At 32.7% G+C, this 20,043-nt stretch overlaps 1 protein-coding gene across 4 annotated transcripts in view; it reads right to left on the bottom strand.

The window, feature by feature from the left end:
* Window positions 1-592: 592 nt before the first annotated feature.
* Window positions 593-20,043, bottom strand: part of LOC111518250 (juvenile hormone esterase) — a 160,807-nt gene continuing 141,356 nt past the window's right edge. For all 4 annotated transcript variants that reach the window (XM_074175311.1, XM_074175310.1, XM_074175309.1 and 1 more), the window contains exons 6-12: window positions 19,483-19,668; window positions 12,855-13,039; window positions 10,939-11,128; window positions 9,409-9,578; window positions 8,416-8,551; window positions 1,540-1,687; window positions 593-847 (exon numbers count right to left, since the gene is read on the bottom strand). In XM_074175311.1, the coding sequence (XP_074031412.1) occupies window positions 667-847; window positions 1,540-1,687; window positions 8,416-8,551; window positions 9,409-9,578; window positions 10,939-11,128; window positions 12,855-13,039; window positions 19,483-19,668 (1,196 nt within the window). In that variant the 3' untranslated portion in view covers window positions 593-666. The remainder of the gene's footprint in view (window positions 848-1,539; window positions 1,688-8,415; window positions 8,552-9,408; window positions 9,579-10,938; window positions 11,129-12,854; window positions 13,040-19,482; window positions 19,669-20,043) is intronic.

The following is a 20,043-nucleotide window of genomic DNA, read 5'->3' on the forward strand; positions in this document are numbered from 1 at the left end:
ATGCATGAACTCATCTTGAAAATATCTGTACTATCATACTACTATTTATGGCTCTGAAAGGAGGCAAATAAGTTCAAAAAGGACTCTTTATGAAGATGTGTAAATCATGCATAGAAGTTGATTTCAGATACGAACTGGAAAAAAAACTTCAAGACAACCATTTTCACATAAACATTGAATCAAATAAAAGAGAAAGTACTTTCGAAACAACTACTTTCATATGAACATTGGATTATATGAAAAACACTTCTGTTCAGTTTGTACTCTAAACTTTCGTTATAGAATTGAAATACAATATCAATCTTAGAAAGGTTACATAGTATAATCTATGAAATAGCTTCCTCGAGTTTACAAAACCCAAAAGTTCGAGGAAGCGAATTGCAGTGAAAATCTCACAATAATGTGTTTCTCAAAATATGATACCTACTACCTTATCGCTTAGTAGTAGTGACACCACTGACAAAAAGTTTTCAATTCAAACCGTCAATATGTGATTGTGTTGTTTTATCGTAACGGCAATTTCATACTTACCTACCAGGTATCAAGGATATATTTCAGAGGTATAGCAGATTTGAAGAAAACAGACTGGATAATAAAAAACCAATATTTTACTAAAAATTATAATTTATAAGTTAAAGCTGGAATGGGTTATGTTTCATAAATTTCTCAAAACACAACTAGTGGTGGTTTGATGTAATTTTCGAAAACTTTTTTCACTTCATCGTAATGCTTTGGATTCGACCGAATCTCTAAAGTTCCATTGATGTTCAAATACTGAATTTTTCCAGGCTCAACAAGAGGCCAAATGATATTGTCTAACAGGTCATCATGTTTGGGTGTGGGATTTCTGAAATAGAGAAGTATTGATTAGAATATTCTAAATGATTTATAATTTTTGTAAAATCATCCTATGATTAAAAATACAGGATGGCATTGTATTGGTATCTTTCAAACTGCAGAAGTTTCAGTCAAATTTAGTGAAAGTTACATAATAAATATTTGTTACGGGAAACAAAAAATTCGGATTGTTTTTTCTTCAATTCATTCGAAAATATTGCCAAGCTTTTTAGCTCAGATATCAGCATTCTATCTTTGGTTTGGCACCAAACGATTTCAAATTATCTTATCTGGGCATCTGGACTACATTCAATTTTTTTTTTCGAAACGAATCTCACATTTTGTGTTGATTCTTCATCCTGAATCCAATGGAACATATCGACAAAGAACACTTCTGGCTAATTCGAATTCGATTATAATAGAAAGACTTGCATTGGTCGTCTAATTTTTTTGTTGAATAATTTTTAAAAGCTGAAAAAATAATTGTTGAGGGTATGAAAATATTTTGTTTAATTGATGGAATAAAGTCAGATACAACATAAACTATGACTACCGTCTTGAAGAGAAAACAACTCACAACTGGCAAAATTAAGCTAGATCACACAACTAGCTTCTTTAGGTATATATGGACTATTTTGGTCAGTCACTTTCATTTCCATAACCTTATTTTTTATTTATTGAGAAACATTAAAATGTACTTACTGATATTTGATGAAGTTGGTCCACAATGTCAGCATGCGTTTCATTATATGTTGATCGGATTTCGGATAATCTTCAGGATCACCTGAAGAACCTTCCGCTCCTCCAAATATATACTTCAATTCTTCAGTGTGACCAACAATATCCGCTCCTGAAAAATTGAGATATGAATTTCGATACACTATTTAAAAATTGTGGTATGGTGGTGAGTTACGTAACCGCCATTTCTTTGAAGACCCACAAGAAAACACAAATGTATAGGTTTGTGCAAGTTTTCATCACAATCTAGAATATATTGTCAAACTTTTTGTGAAAGATTGAAATATTCTTTAATCATTTTGAAAAAATGTAGAACGAAATGAATAACAAATAGAACATTAAAAAAATATGGGGTCAATATATATACCTATATATATATATATATATGTATATATATATATATATATATATATATATATATATATATATATATATATATACAGCAAAATGGATTAACGGGGTCTCTCAGTCAAAAAATCAAAAATCAAATCTCTGTTCTACTTTGCCAAGCTTTCGCTTCTAATGGGAAGCTTCTTCAGGGCCTATAATTTATTGAGTTGTTGGTTTTTTTGCCATCGAAAAACATTACAATTCATACTTACAGTAAAAATGAGTTAAAAACAAGAAATTGAACATATAAACTAACAGAGAAGGTTGAACATGTATAAGATTTTTTGGTTTTGACAAATGTCATACCTTCACATAAATGTCATTTTTCAATGGGTATGATGATTTCATAATCTTTGACTTTAAGAAAGAGTTATTGATACAATTTTCATTATTATCATGTTTTTGATGTAGTTCCAGTAAGTTACTTTATATATTGCTGAGATTATCAATGTCAGTTCTCTTATTCATACAAACAGAAGACTTATTAATTTCAACCATTTCAAAAAAAAGGCGTTTAGAAATATTTTTTTCTATATGTGAAACTTTGATATTAGAGTAATTTGGTTTATGTCCTGTTTCTGAAGAATGTTGTGCTAATGCGCATGATTTTTTATCAAGCTTTATATCACTTTTATGTGAAGTTATTCTAACATTAAGAAGAATAAGAATATATATATATATATATATATATATATATATATATATATATATATATATATATATATATATATATATGCCCAATAGGCTGAAACCGCTATCCACCGGTGGCTCTTAAATTGAAATCAATATGGGATCAATATGGGTGGCTATCTATATATATATATATATAGATAGCCACCGGTATACAGCTGTTTCAGCTTATTGGGCATCGTCAGTACCGGGCAGGCGGTCCTCGATTGAAGACAAAATGAGAAAAAACCATGAAAGAACTTGATAAAAATAGCTGCGTAAACGCAAGCGAAACATAAGTGGAATTACCTATTGGTGTGACACCCAAGTCAACTTGCCAAGTTTTTATATCAGTGTTGGTGGTTTGACCAATCAGCCGATGGCATTTCAGGTTAGCTTCCCAAATTTCTGCTACCGCAGTTGTCGGCTGATTGGTCAAACCACCAACACTGACATAAAAACTTGGCAAGTTGACTTGGGTGTCACACTAATAGGTGGTTCCACTTATGTTTCGCTTGCGTTTACGCAGCTATTTTTATCAAGTACTTTCTTGGTTTTTTCTCATTTTGTCTTCAATCGAGGACCGCCTGCCCGGTACTGACGATTCCCAATAGGCTGAAACAGCTGTATACCGGTGGCTCTTAAATTGAAATCAATATGGGAATGATCAAAGAGTACTTATCTATTCATTTTATATATATATATATATATATATATATATATATATATATATATGGAATATATATATAAAATGGAATAACGGTGTCTCTCAGTCAAAAAATCAAAAAATCATACTTACAGTAAAAATGAGTGGAAAACAATGAATTGAACATATAAATCCACATTTGTCAAACCAAAAAAAATCTATTAATGTTTAACTTTCTTTCGTCGATTTATATGTTCAATTCATTGTTTTTCACTCATTTTTACTATAAGTATGATTTGCAATTTTATTCATTGGCAAAAAACCCACAATTCAATATTATAGGCCCTGAAGAAGCTTCCCACTAGAAGCGAAAGCTTGGCAAAGTAAGGTAGAGTTTTGATTATTTGACTGAGAGACCTCGTTATTCCATTTTACTGTACATTTCTCTAGTGGCTAAGATTCACAACTTTATATATATATATATATATATATATATATATATATATTTATGTATATATATATATATATATATATATATATATATATATATATTTATGTATATATATATATATATATATATATATATATATATATATATATATATATATATATATATATATATATATATATATATATATATATATATGTATATACACACATCGGAAAAGTCTAGGGATATTTTTAAAAATGGCAATACTTTTTTTTTAGATCGCTTTAAGGAAAAAAAAAGTTGACGGGTGATTATTAAACGAATGTAACTTACAACAAAATTTATTAAATGGTCAAAAATACTGAGTGCGCATATAAGCAAAACTAAAAAAAATATGGCTCTTCTTTGGCACCCCGAAAAAAATCATAATACAAAAAAAATTGGAATCAGTACAAAGTATGGCATCCACGCTGGTTTATTACGGCCCTACATCTATCGTGCATCGACAAAATGAGATTGTCAATGTCTTGTTGAGGTACATTTGCCCATTCAGCGATTAAAAGCTCTCTCAATTGAAACGTTGTGTGAATGATCCCCATATGCGGAGTAATTCTTCGTTGAAGCATGTCCCACACATGCTCGATGGGATTAAGGTCCGGTGATTGTGCTTGCCATTGCAATACATCAACTCCTTCGTTGGTGAGCCAGTCAGTCACAGACGCGCGACATGTGGACGAGCATTATCGTGCATTAGGGGGAAGTTTTCACAAACAGCACCAGCAAACGGACGGACGATAGGTAGAAGAATGGTGTCGAGGTACTGTCGAGCTGTGAGGGAGCGATTTGGAAAAACAAGATCGGTTCTGCCGCCGATCATGATTCCGCCCCATAGCATTACTGTGCCACCTCTGTATGTGTGGACTTCCTGGACGTGTCTGAAACGTTCATTATTTCCAGGTCGTCTCCACAGTCTTACTCGACGAAAATCTGGGTGAAATCCAAATCTGGATTCGTCTGTAAACAAAACTGTGGCCCAATCATTTGCATCCCAATTTTGATGTTCTTGACACCACTCTAATCTTCTACCGCGATTGCCTCTCGACAAAGGTGGACATCTAAGTGGCCTTCTGTTGTGGAGATTTGCTTCATGCAGTCGATTTCTGACAGTATCATGACCAATGGTTACCTGGTGCGTCTGCTGCAACACGTTAACCAACTCAGGTGTTGTGATTGTCGGTTGTCTTCTTGCGGTTAAGACCAAAAATCGGTCTTGAACTGCAGTTGTAGCGCGTCCTCGCCCTGGATGTTGTTCGGCTGGACTGCCAGTTTCACGGAAACGCCGCCACAATCGACTGATAACACTTTGGGAGACCCCAAACGAAGAGCTACATCATTTTGTCGCATGCCACCTTGAAGAAGCCCTACAGCTCTATTCATCTCAGCCGATGGTAAGTGATGGCGTTCCATGTTAAAGCACAATATTTCCAGTTTAATTGCTGAGCAAGAACTGCATAGAATGTACAAACTCGACAGTTTCAGATTATTCATTTTAGCCGAAAACCTGCAGTTTGTAAAAAACTTGATGAAAGATTAGTGACCGTTTTTGCAGGCTTTGTTCAACCCATAGAAATGTACAGGGTGGTCGAGTGTACCAATTTAATCGAAATTAAACGACCTCATGCATTTATTTTTATGATATTTAGTATGTTATAAAAATATCCCTAGACTTGTCCGATGTGTATATATATATATAATATATATATATATATATATATATATATATATATATATATATATATATATATATATATATATATATATATATATATATATATATATATATATATATAACGGGGTCTCTCAGTCAAAAAATCAAAACTCTGCCTTACTTTGCTTAGTTGAAGGACAGTCTTTGCTGACTAGTTAAGAAAAAAACTTGCAAAATATCTTTGGGTGATCAGCAGAATGGAAGTGTACTCTTATAACACAAGTTATTCCAATATTTCGATAAAATTTATTATCATCTTCAGGGAAAAGCTACAAAATTTATATGATGGTGATACACTATACAAATTATTAATATAAAAGGTCACAACTTACTGTTAGTGAGGTTGGCCGTGTCGAACAGAATGTTATATTTACACAATTGAAACATGTCAATACAATAAACAAGTCATTAAAATAAAAGAGGTCGACTCCTCACAAGATACAAAGAAGAGTATTAAATTGAGTTTACTAAAAATCGTTATTTGTTTAAAATTATGGATTACCGGTAAAAGCCATGTGGTTGAAGAACAAAGAGAGAGACACAAAACAATTTGACGCTGTCAGCTGTCAAGTAATTCCGTTTGAAAAGGTGTGTTTTTTTGTGGATGATACAACTATGGAACAAAAGAGAACTATTATGGGGCATGTGTGATCAGAGACATCTGTTGTTCTGTAAGTAACTCAATGAGAAAACCCAAAAATCAAATAAGTTGATTAATTGACAAACATCCTCATTAGTCTTGAGGAAAACAAGTGAGGAGGTGTTGTTAAATGAAAGTAAAACCCTGGAGGTTGGAAGTTTGTTGGAAGAGAAAATTATTTTAAAATTAATGAAGTTATATTAATGAAAAACCAGAATTGTTATTGGTTTGGAATTCATGTAAATTTTTGTCAGTGTCTAATAAAAAGGCATAGATTTCATTGAGGTGATCAATGTCTGGTCTTTTATTGAGGCAATTATTTGATTGTAATATAAATGACATTTCCAAAAATAATCTTTATATATATTTATTTCAGTTGATAAAATTTTTGTTGAATCATAGTCCATGTTATGGCCTTCTTTGGACACATGATTACTGAGAGCACATCTCTCAGGATGTGATCTACTATCACTTTTATGTGAGCTGATTCTGTCTTTGAGTAATCTTGACGTTTGACCAATATATTCCTTGCCACAATTTAGGCATGGAATAGAATAAATTAATTGAGATCGAAAGGTAATTGGAGTTTTATCTTTAAGTTTAGAAAATAATTTATTGTTGGTGAATATGGTTCTAAAAGCTATTTTTACATTTAAATCTTTGAAAATTTTGCATAACTTGGGTGTCATATCACTTATGTATGGTGAAGAAGAGAAAAGTATAGGAACTGGAGGTGGATCAGTCTCATTTATGACATTGTCAGACTCTAAAGGATTTATATCCAACTGGTTGTTATTATTAATTTGAACGTCAATGGTTGACGTACTAAATAAGATCTTCTTAAGTAGAGAATCTGGGTAGGAGTTGTTAATGAATAATTGGGAGAGTATATTTGAATTTTTGATATGAAAAGAAGGATCGGAAATCTGAAGAATGCGGTTCTTCATTTGTTTGACCAAATTGATTTTCGTTGACTGCTTATGGTATGACCAATAGTTGAAGAACCTGCCAGAACTGATAGCCTTGCGATACCAATCTATGAGTAGAGTATTATCTGGTGTTCTGATAACCTTCGTGTCAAGGAATGGAACCCATTGTTCGTTGTTCTCAGTTTCGATGGTAAACTGTATGTAAGGGTCATAACTGTTAAAGATATCCACAATCTCAGATATTCTATCTTCAGGAAGGGATATAATGACGTCATCGACATATTTTTTATAAAGAAAATATTGAAGGGAAGTACCTGTAAGACCAAATCTAGCTGATCATCCATGACATATGCTGCTAAAATGGGGCTAATCTTAGCTCCTATAGGAGTACCAAAAGTTTGTTTATAAATTTTACCTTTTAATGAAAAAAATGTATTACTAAAAATGAAAGTTATAAGTTGGATGAAATCGTCTTTTTGAATGTCTCAAAATTGACTAATACCTCCCCACTTTCTATCTATAGATCTGCGACAAGTGTGCAAATAGACATTACTGAAAAGAGATACGACATCTAAGCTAGCAATTACATAATTGTTAGGTAGTTTCATATTGCAGACATAGGAAAATTATATGAACAATTTTAAATTCTCTTGGCACAGATTTGAGAACATTTTATGATTTATGTTACCACTGTATCAAATGGCAGTTGTTTACTTCCTTCAGAATCATACTTCAGCGGTAGGTGCATACCTTTTAATATACTGTACATTTTGAAACCGATGTCTGCTTCCATTCAATGAGTGTTCTAAGTAGTACTTACATTGGTCTAACGATTTTAGATTTTAGGATAATTCGATATTTAATTTATTGCATACTTCATATCTATAGGTATATTCTTTAAAATACCTTTTTTTGTGGAGGACTCATATACTGTTTTTGGGTTTATAACCTTCCACAATCTGAAAAAATGAAACATAAATCAATAGAGAATCTGCAGATTCTCAAATTGTGGAAGGTTGTAAACCCAATAAAACAGTATAAAATAATTTATGTAACTGCATGATCCACATTAAGTCACCTTTGACTTACCTTAGCAATGACCTTTCATTTTCTACCTTTGTTATAATTTTGTTCGGTAGTGTTTGTGAGTTCGAATCATCAAAACGTCGACTTTTGTTTTTTCAAGTCGCTTCAGGGAAATAGTTTTTAAGTGGGACACTAGGTAGATGTACAAGAGAATGATTTACACTCCCCAAGAATATTTTTGTTTTTACACTATCATACATTCAATTTGGGAAAATATTCAAATTCCATTTTCAAATATACCCATAATTAAAAATGTATGATGCCACCCAAAAAAATTCTCACCTGTTATTGGTAATAAGTTTGTGAGACCACCCATTTTTCCTTTATATGAAAACTGATACACAAACACAGGTGAAAATTTGGATGCTAACTCAGCGTGACGTATGTTGGGCGTGGTGAATGTCTCTTCACTGAGGTACTGCAATGAAAAAAAAATTTAAGTAAGGCCCGTCAGAACGAGTTTTACATAATTCCAAATACAACCAAAAGTAGCATTGATCTAAATATGGTAGGATATAGTTACGAAAATTTGACAATATATTAAGTTGTTTCAAAACATTTGTCTGTTTAAATGAGTCTGTTTTAAACTGTGCTCAGGATTCAATGAAGCTGACGATGGTCGTTTTTGCCTAGTCCTTATTGGAGAAGGTATGATGGGGGGTATGTTTCGTTCGAATCGATAGAGCGAAAGATTCGAAAAATTAAAAAAATTGGAAAAGAGTCGAAGTGACAGTAGAGAGTCCAGTTTTCGAAAAATGGTATGAAATTTGAAATTGAGCAACTTAATTCTTTGGCATTTTTCGAAATTTGCAAGAAAACAATTTTTTTTTTAATTTTCGAAAAAAAAGTCAAATTTGTCAGGTTTAGAGTAGCACATGACACTCATTTTTCAAGCACAAACTACCTGCGAAGTAAAATTTTTATTATATCTATTAATGAAATAAACTTCCATGTGTCGCGAACTTCATGTGTGACACTGTATATTAAATAATTAATATTGATTAACATAATAATATTGAATGAGTAGAGGACTCACCGAAAATTTGAGTTGTGTTTAGAAATAATTTCCGAACTTTGTATATATTCACTTGAGTTGCAGTGAAAACTTGGTTTTCATATCTTCAATTTTGAGGTTTATTATTTCTGTATGAGGTATAAGTTTAACCTTCTCGTAACAAAATATCATTGGTGATTTTGCTTCAGTTTTTCTCGAAACATAAAACCTGTGACGCCTTTGAAATGAGTTGAGTAAATTTAAGTGAATATTATATCTACCTTCAGATATGCACCTGGGTCAGTCTGGAATGATGTGGTTGTATAAATAGATTTATATTCAGTAGATGCGATCTCCAAATATTCCGGCGCTACATTTAGCCTTGGATGAATAATCAAACTTATATTTTTGTCATATATACTTCCCAAACTTCCTAATTGTTCAGGAGCACCTGAAAATGATATGATTTTTAAAATTTCGTCTATGTTAGATTAGGATTCAGGAAAAAAACATTAATATTTGTCAATCAATAACACATTCAATGGAACGTTAGCGGTTCGGAGTAACCACCTAAATAAAGATTCAAAATGTAAAAGAAAATTGAACATAACACAAGCGAAATATTCGAATGGGTATTCTACTAATAAATTCAATGTTTCTGAATGTATTCTGGGTTTTCAACTATCTACAATCCGAAAAATAAATATATATCAACAACATTCATAAAAACTTTAGACTCATTTGACATTTTCATATCTTTTATGACGTATAACTTGGAAATACGGCAATTGATCTCCAAAACAATATTGTTCACAGATGAAATATCTACAAAGTTATTTATCAATTTCCGTATCTCAAATTGTTTAAACAAAATACCCGTTTCCGACTTCCGTTGAATTTTTTTGAAGTTCAGTCGTTCTTTTTGTCAATTATTCATGATTTGTGATTTTTTCTAAACTTTTCAATACTATGAGAGAATATTACTATCGTTTATTCCAAAACTGATCAAATTTTCGTCTGGATTTTATTGAATTATTGCTTGTCACCGAAAATAATGTTGACAACTTGTTTGTAAATATTAGCAAGACAACGGAATTTAAACATCCTTGTTATGATTTTCCTGAAGCTTACTGAAACTCTTGCATTGAAATATGTGAATGAAAATTTCAGAAATGCAATCCTTCATCTTGAAGTTTATCTGTGAATGTCCTGAAAATTAGTAATTCAACTGTACCCCCTATTTCCCGAAGTGCCAATTTCAGAAAATGTTTTATTTTTACAGTGATATTTACTGAATCCTCCAAGTTTGGACTCATCTCATTATGTGAAAATAATGCATTTCAAACTGATACAGATCACAAATCATTATCTATGTGAGGCAATGAATCCATGGTAATTTTCAGGCAGAAATGGTCATAACATTTCACTCATACAGTGTACAATATTTAAATTCTACATATAACGAATGAGACTTTAGATTGCTTCGAAAATTATATATTATTATTATTATACTTCAAAAATATATGAATGTTTGAGGATCGGACTACTAAAAGACACTTGTAAAAGTGGACTTCAAACCTATTAATAACCAAAAAGTTCAAACTCTAAATCCCAAAAAGAAAACATTTTCAACCATATTCAAACAAAAATGTACCTAATTTTCAGTGTGCCATGATTTAGGGAAACTTATATTGTTTAATAATAATTATATAATAATATTTTCAAATTGTGGTTAGTTACTAATTGTCAATTAACTTTGTAAAGTTTGAAAATCTTTTTTACAGATTTTCAGAATCTTTAATAATACTCACCCCTTAGAAAAAATCTAGATTCCTCGGAAGAGAATCCAGTCATCAAGGGGACGTGATTGAAGTCTCCTAGTAAGAGAGACTCATGCATGGGAACTGTTACAATCGCTTTGCTGCAATTTTTATTCTCAATAATTGGTACCCAGATTCCAATACTTCCTATAATGTTTGCTGAGTATCTGTCATTTGGAACCTATAATGAATTGAAAGAATTATACAAGAGTTGGGAACACACTTTTCAACAATTTTTTGACTTTCAAATGGAGCAGATTATCTTGACGGAATTTGACGTATGTTACCAATTTGATGTTTCTTAGTTGAATTTATTCACAGGATGAAGTCAAGACCAGTTTCTTTTTTTCAAAAAATTCATGTTATTATGAAATCTGTGAATGGTTTTACACGATATTAATCTACTGATCGTGTTTTTTAAAAGGTCTTAGGTCAAAGGGATACCTGAACGCAAGGACAAGTGATAGGATTATAGGATTGCAGGCAACACATGTATGCATTCAAATAGGGAAGTGTAATTTTTTTGAAAAACAACACGAAGGCGAATGAGAAAATGAAGTGGAACTGATAATGAAGCAGATGCAGTAAAGAATATATCACAGTTTTGTATCATTGAATAGTAGTTAAAAATGGGCATTTTTGCCACAATTTATCCAGCTTTATCTATTATCGATTAAGATATCCATGTGTAGAGATTCGAATTTGAATTAGGTACTCTATAAATAACATAGGATATTTTTTATATGTTTCGTTGAAAATATTTTAAACAAAACCCGCGAAAAACCCTTTTCCAATTACCCTATTCAGACCAATTTTAATACACAGCATATATTAATGATTGATATTAATTCAATTCGATTCGATTCAATTCATTTCGATTCGATTTCGATTCGATATGATTCAATGAAATTCAACTGAATTCAGTTCAATTCATTTCTTTATTTCTCTATACATTGTATAGGAACAGCCAGAAAGTGCTTATATGTCTAGTCAAATAATGAAGTTATAAAAACAGTCTGCGTACAAAACAAAGAAATCATTCAAAAATGCAAATATTATTTTTTAACACTATACATATAAATGAAATAAAAAATAAAATAAACGTTTATTGATCCGTTAAGCTAGTATATGAACAAGATGAGACATGTCGTTACAAGTGATGAGAGTGGTACACAAGTACCAGTCCCAGTAAAATACTAAATTTAATAAAAACGTTCAAACTATTCATGCATCTCATTTTGTTTGTCAACATATTGCAAATTTTAGGAGCCATAAGTTGAAGAGATTCAAGAGACATATTCAATCTATTGAAAAGTTGCCTTTTTTTGCCAAGTTTCAATGTTTTGTTTGGTTTAGATTCGTAAAAGATATCTCTTTGCTGGAGAAATAAAAAAATAGAAAAATAAAAAACACGACAGTGTCAATATTATATATTTTTGAAAAAATGGACTGCAGAAATCGGGAAATACAGAAAAACATTTTGTCTAAAAGAAGTGAATTGAATGAGGTATATTTTCAGAAGGAACAAGTTTTTGGAGAAAAAGCTTTTTGGCTTTCACTTCTCCATCTTAATTTTCTGAAATTGATTGCTTCCTTCCTTTCACATTTTTTTGTATAAAGATGGAGAAGTAAAAACCATTAAGCTTTTATCCCGACAACTATAGGTCTTATTAGTCAAATGAAATAGTTGGAGTTGTTTACGAAGATTAGTAAGCCACCCATTATGTTTTTTTATCATAGTGGAATATAACTTATCGATGAGTAACAATTCATGAACGATCGTATGGGTTCATTTCAATTCGTTTCGTACATTTTTTTATAAATAGTAATTACTAGATTGAAATTACCAAATCACTAAATTCGTTTATTTTGTTTTCTTTCACCTATAGAATAAACATTTTACTTACGTCAGCTGTTAAAATATCAGAAGCTGGAGTCCTCAATAGTATATCTAGAAGATCCTTTGAATCGTTTGAATTGAAGTTTGGGTCCAGAACTCTCCCCATTTTGAAAGCAAAATGACGAGGATCATCCTGTGAAGCTAAAGGTGACAAAGGCGAACCGCTTTCCAAAATAAATCCACGGACAAGACCTTTGAATTAATAAACGATTAGATTCATAAAAATATTTTCGTTTGTGATCTTGCGATGTGATATAAGGATATATCGAGGACAGTTAGCTCAAAAGACAATGTAGCTCAAAAGATAATTCTATATTGAAATTTTTGAAAGCACGTCGCTCAGCTACCTGAACATACGAGTAGGTATTTTCCAAGACAATTTTTGAAAAGTTATGAGTGGAAGATAATCGATAATTTATTCTCAATTAATAATATATTCCACTTCTTTCATTTACTGAAATATGAACATTACTTTCCATTTGAACACCAACATTCATCAATTGAATAGAAATGGCCGATTCTTGATGAAAATCAATATTGAAACTCATTAATACAGTTAATTGTATAATTTTTACAAAAACCGCGACACTAGTTTCGCTACACATAATAGCTTCCTCAAGCTTTACTAATAAGTTACTTTTAAATTACAACTACATATTTCATATTCTAACATATTACCTAATTGTTTGCCTACTTTCTAATGAATGGGCTTGAATTCATGATTGAACTTATGTCCCTCTGTGAGATTAAATGAGTGGCATATGTGGAGTTCATTTTTTCATTCTGGAAACTATTGCTGTGTTCCTTTATGCGGGCTTTCAACATTATTTCAGTTTGACACATATAAAACATCGGACATGACCCACATGATAATCTATACACTCCGATTTTTCGGAAACTGAACTTTCATCTTTGATATTCTTAATGTGCCTGCCTGAGTAGTTAGTTTTGAAAGCAATCTTTACACCTTTGTTGTGCAGAAAATTTGAAATATTCCTAGTGGGTTGGCCTGAGTAGGTTAGGATTCTATAACTTTTATTCTCATCTTTTCGAATTGAGTAAACTATCTTCAAAGCTTGGCTGTATAACTTTTTTGATAATAGATAATGTATTAGACTGCTATAGTAATTATTGTTGACGGCTATTTGTTTTATTTTGTTTAGTTTTTTTCTTGAAATCCGCCTCTGAGAAGGAAGCATTTATCAGTCTGTGGATCATATTGTTGAATGCTGCTACTTTGTGCTGATATGAATGGGTGGACGACATATGAATGGTGAAATCTGTATGTGCTGATTAACGATAATATATCTATACGATTACACAAAACTTCTTACCAGTGGGTTACTGTGTATTTTTCGCTCCAAATAGTCCATGAAAATTTCTGCCAGAATGAGACTAAATGGGTTTCCCAATATGATACCTGTGCAAAGATCATTATGAGACCTGGATAGGGTCATGTGGATCATGTCCGATATTTTATATAGGTCAAACTGAAAGAACGTACAAAGCCCGCATGAATGAACACAGAAATAGTTTCCAGAATGGAAAAATAAACTCCTTATATGCCACTCATTCAATCACAGCGGGACATGAGTTCAATCACGAATTCAAGCCCTTAATTTACAAAAAAAAAGATTTGAAACTTAACCTGTTGAAGAGTATGGAAATGAATATGTACGATAAAACTGAACTGATTCATTGGCTATTTTTGAATTATAGTATAATTATGGTATTTTCGGTAATTTTATTTATTCATATTTAGTTAACGGATTCTTAACTGACCTTCTCAGGTAGATTCATTCGTTAGAAAGTAGGCAAACAAGTAGGTAATATGATAAAGTACAAAATAATTGTAAGTTAAAAGTAACTTATTATTAACGCTTGAGAAAGCTAGTGTATAGCGAAACACGTGTCGCGGTTTTAGTAAAACCCTTTATTGTGAAAATCATACAATACTCGTGAACTGTATTAATGAGTTCCAATATTTATTGATCAAAAAATAATATTTCATGGATGTATTTCACCTACATATGAAAAATTCTGAACAGGTAAATGGATTTTCATTTTACCTTCACCCTTCAGATGTGGTAACTCAAAATATTGTTCATGGACGGTATCCCAAGCTGAAGTGTCATTCTGGGTGAACATCCGTTCGTCTTAGACATTATTACGACGTTTTGGCAAAAAAAAATGTTGCTTGTCATATTCATGTGCTCTGTTTGGTAGCTGATTTTGAATCTAATTGTTCACGAATGGCAGGAAAAATGATTTTGATCCAGATTCCAGTTTTGAAAATTATGAAGGGTATCATATAAGCCTTCAATTTTCAATAAAATAGTAGTTTTTGAGATATTCGTAAAAACAATGCCCTATTTTGTTGTTCACCCAGATTCTTTATAAATTTTAGAATACTTCTCAGCTTTTTGGCTCAAACTGTGTGAAACTATGAATCCAATGACATCTCAATCATAATTTTAGATGATGGCGAACTGAAATTTAGTATGTCAAATTTGAACTGACTATACTTCCAAAAGGAGGCAAATAAGTTCGCTGTCGTTAAATGGATATGGCATAATATTTTGCCATCTATTTTCCTCTCTACTAGGGGAGACCGAGGAGGGTTGTGACACTTTTTGCTTTCACTCATATATTTTGGTTAAAAATTGACCTATATCTGTGAACTTTACATCAGTCAAAGCTTGTTCTATTCTCTATTAGAATCAAAAATAAAAATACACAAAACTAATAAGTTTCCCGAGATAATGGATTAAAACCAAAGCGACAACCCGTGTCACAACTCTCCTAATACCAAGGTAAGTTGTGACAGTGCTCGAGGTGAGTTGTGACACTTCAGTGTTTGGAATTTATCGACACTTTTTGTAGATTAAAAATGAACAAGTAATTACGAAACAGTTTTAATCATAATCTTTGGCTAATTAAGTAACATAATTATTAAAACTTAACAAAATAAATCATCTTTCTAAATGGCACAGAGAGAATAAAAATACTTAATATTAGTTTAATCCGAAAAACAATTATGACACTCGGATTGCAGTTCTCCCCCAGTACAATCTTCATGTGACCATCCTTTGCAATTAATGCATTGCACCCATTTATCGTTAGGCCTGCTATTGGCAAAGGGCTCGAGGCAACATAAGCAAAAACATTCATTTTCTGTGCCATCACTGCCCTCATTATCGTCCTCCTCTTCGTCACGAATATTCTTTGTCTTTGATTTATTTTTTGGTTTTTTCCCCTTTGGTTTCTTAGCATTTTTATCAGTAAAAATGCGCTTCTTCACGTTCTTCACTTTCCTATTTTCCTCTATGGCAGCAATTTCATCTTTAACTGGTGTATCTGTTAGCACGGCAGACTTGATCTTACGTCTATTCTGTTGCGTGGCTTTTCTTGGCGGAGCTTTAGGCAACGGCCTTATTGTTTCTGGCGAGAATACATTAGATTGGGTGGCAAGTGGATTACGAACTGTAGATGTAGATGCAACAGGTTCAATATTTGCAGGCTCTTTAGAGTTGTCGCCGGTCATAACAAGAGGAGTCACATTACGTTCTTCACATCCAACGTGCACGTTGTGATCTCTTTTTTCTAGACCTTCCCCAACAACAACGTCGTTCTCAACTATATCAACTGACAAATTTTGGGTGGGGGTTCCTTCTTCCGGATTTTCTATCAATTCTTCTTCTGCAGTAATGGAAGCTTGTTCTGGCACAGGATTGGTCAAAATGCGATCTGTAACTTGACTTGGCAAAAAATCTGCTTCTCCAAAAATATCTGTATTAACAGGCCATGTTCCTGTTGCAGCAAAACCAGCGCTGATATTTTTTGCAGTGATCGCCACATCAAAGGCAGTTTTTGTTATGGAAGGGATATCATAGATAGACATAACTTTGCCAGCATTTGACCGCATCCAATTATCACAAGCTGTGTTAATGGCCTTTTTAAGAGGACCAAAAATTGCACGATCCATTGGTTGCAGCTCGTGTGTGCAGTGTGGAGGGAACGTGAGCAAAATTATGCCGTTTTCCCTGCAAAACTCTATATTTTTCAAAGCCATGTGGGATGAATGGTTATCCAGAAGTAACAAAGCTTTTTGCTCTTTTGTTGGCCTCACGTGGTTTGTAAAATGTTCAAGAAAAAAGTGAAAGTCGTCTTCCTGCATCCACCCGGATCCATTTGCTGTTCCTACTGAACCTGTTGGGCCATCCCGAATAAAATGTTCTTGAAATCGCTTCCGAGGGAATATAAACATAGGTGGTATATAATTACCCAAGGCGTTCCCAGCAAAAGCCAGCGTTACTAAGGTTCCTCTTTCCGCAGTAGTCATCGCACTGACTTGTTTTTCTCCACGTCGTGCGTTTACTCTATCAGGTTTTTGGACTGTAGTAATCCCGGTCTCGTCGACGTTCCATACATCTTTACCGCTGAGAGTATGCTTGGCCAAGACTCCTGTATAGTTTTCAAAAAAGGCAGCGACATTTGTCCTATTAAAGCTCGTGGCGCGAGCGATGCTTGTAGCTTGAGGTAGCCTAAGAGATAAATTTGAATGTCTCTTCATGAATAGCTTTAACCACACTTCTCCAGCCATTTCGTTTTTTTCCCATGATTCAGGAACTTTTTTATTGTGTTTTTTTGCTAATAAATAGGCTAAACTCCTTGTCTCTTTTGTAGTCAGTCCATAATTAGACGCGGCACAAGTCAACAAATAATCGCTCAATATCTTTTCTTCGTCCTTCGTAAAAACTGTTGGGCTGATATAGCCTACAGATGGAGCCTCGTCTGATAATTGTTGTTGATGTGCCTTTTTTTTTTTAATGTATCTTTGTAAAGACATATAATTTAGATTATATGAAGATGCTGCACTTCGAAGGCTTTGGCCTCTAACCGTCACCTCTTCAAAGGCCAGATCGTAAATTTCGATACTAGCCATTCCTCTCTCTATTTTACGAACATATGTATTAGGCATTCTGAAACAATAAAAAAGCAATGCAGCAATCGAATGCATACAAAATAGCCATATCACTTGTTAGTAAATAAAATAGGAGAGTTGTGACAGCCTGTCACAACTCTCCTAGGTGCGCAAAATCGTGAGTGTGCCAGAATAATAATGTATAACTTCCAAACAGTAAGAGATCTCAATGAAATTATGAATGGCTTTGAATCTTGAAGGCCCGATGCAAATTAGAAAAAATATTACACTAATGCTCCCGTAATACATAGCAAAAGACAGAATAAGAAAGTTATGATCAAAAACTTACTTTTGGTCGTTTTTTAGATGACAGCGTCACAGTAACTCAGCCGCTCCTCGTGGGCCGTTGGCGCGTACTAAATCCAATAAGCAGTCTAGAAAACAATAAATGTGCGACGTTGACAGCTCGCTAACGGTCACAGATACAGCGAAATCGCGCGTGTCACAACTCTCCTCTGTCACAACCCTCCTCGGTCTCCCCTATGTACTTTAATGACTTCTTTGCAATTGATTTGTACAAAAAATATTATATACTTTCAATCTCTAAATAAGGCAATCATATCAGTATTGAATCTCGGTACTTATATGATTTTTTGTACCAATACTTAGAATGAAATAATTTTGAAAAACTATTCATTAAGAAGAATCATTTCTAATAGTTTAAAATATTTCTCTTGACATTACTTCTCTTTGACGAATAAGGGATGACACATTGTTTGTTTGAAGGTGGTTGACAATGTTTCGTGGTGTATTTCATCAGTTCGGACTTTCATTGTCTAATATAATATAAACTGATTTGAAAACCCTGAAAAAACAACTAAAAAATTAATAAGATTAACCGAAAATAACAATTTTATCAAATGAAAAACTGAAATTATAAATAAATAACATACAAACAACAACCAAACAAATAATAACTAAATATTAATAAAAGCTGAAACTGGTGATAACTGGTTATCACCCGAGGACGATTGTGGATACTAACAATCGAAACGTCGTGACATAACTTGGTTTGAAATCTTTTATTTTTATTCTTCATTTTTTGTTAATAATAATTTTTTTATTTTTATTTTTCAGCTTTTATTAATATTTTAATTTTTATTTGTTTGGTTGTTGTTTGTATGTTATTTATTTGTAATTTCAGTTTTTCGTTTATTGAATTTGTTATTTTCGGTTAATCTTATTCATTTTTCAATTGTTTTTTCAGGGTTTTCAAATCAATTTATATTATATTAGACAATGGAAGTCCGAACTGATGAAATACACATGACACATTGATTTGATTTATTATTTGTTGGATAGAATTTATCGAGTTAAGAAGAGTCATGAATATTGGATAAATATTTCCTTGCTATACTATTCATTATATGTAAGTTTAATGAAACTTTATGGAAGTGAAGGTGATGACAACTCCTCCTAGGGCGACAACATCTATGGGAGCGACCAAATAATCCTCGAATAAGTAAATGCAACTAGTTGCTTTTTAGTTGATCCCATACATGGTGTCTTCGTAGCGGAGGATGTCATCACATCACATTTTTTTAGGACATTTCAGCACCGCTGAGACTCCTTGGTGGATCGAAACAGCGCTATATGATGTTGGAGCACAAGTTCATCATAATTCATCGGAGTTGAAAAGATTAAGGATTACCTTTGAGTCTTCTGCTGAGATGGAAGTATCCAGCCGAAGTTGAACCAGCACTTTCGCCCATAACGGTAATTGTTTTAGGGTCCCCTCCAAATAGATGGATATTTTGAATGACCCACTCAAAAGCAAGAACTTGATCTTTTAGGCCCAAATTTCCAGGTATCACCTCATCAGCTGTTGTCAAAAATCCTAAAAATTTAACAAGTGATGAATTTTGTTTTACTTTTCGGTTTTGTCATTTTCTCATTTGCCCTTAGTAAAATCAATATGATAATATTCTTTTTCCTCAATTTCAGATTTTTCTGTGAGCAGAATCAAAGTATACTAAAATTTGATAGACTATAACATCGGTACATTAAATACTGGCTGAGTACAGAGGATCTGCTTATGAGAATTTTTAGTAATCCATATCGAATGAAGCCGTAAAAAATCAATCAACTTGAAGCATATTCAAAAGTTTTGCTTTCAGATACAAGACATTCAAAATAAGATGACCTATTAGACGTCTGGAGAACTAAAAATTTTCCAAATTTTGGTACCTTCCGTAGAGAGCTGTGATCTAGC

Source organism: Leptinotarsa decemlineata, unplaced genomic scaffold (assembly GCF_025532065.1).
Source record: "Leptinotarsa decemlineata unplaced genomic scaffold, Ldec_3_MD MMD2_tig00001019_RagTag_RagTag, whole genome shotgun sequence".
Lineage (NCBI taxonomy): Eukaryota > Metazoa > Arthropoda > Insecta > Coleoptera > Chrysomelidae > Leptinotarsa > Leptinotarsa decemlineata.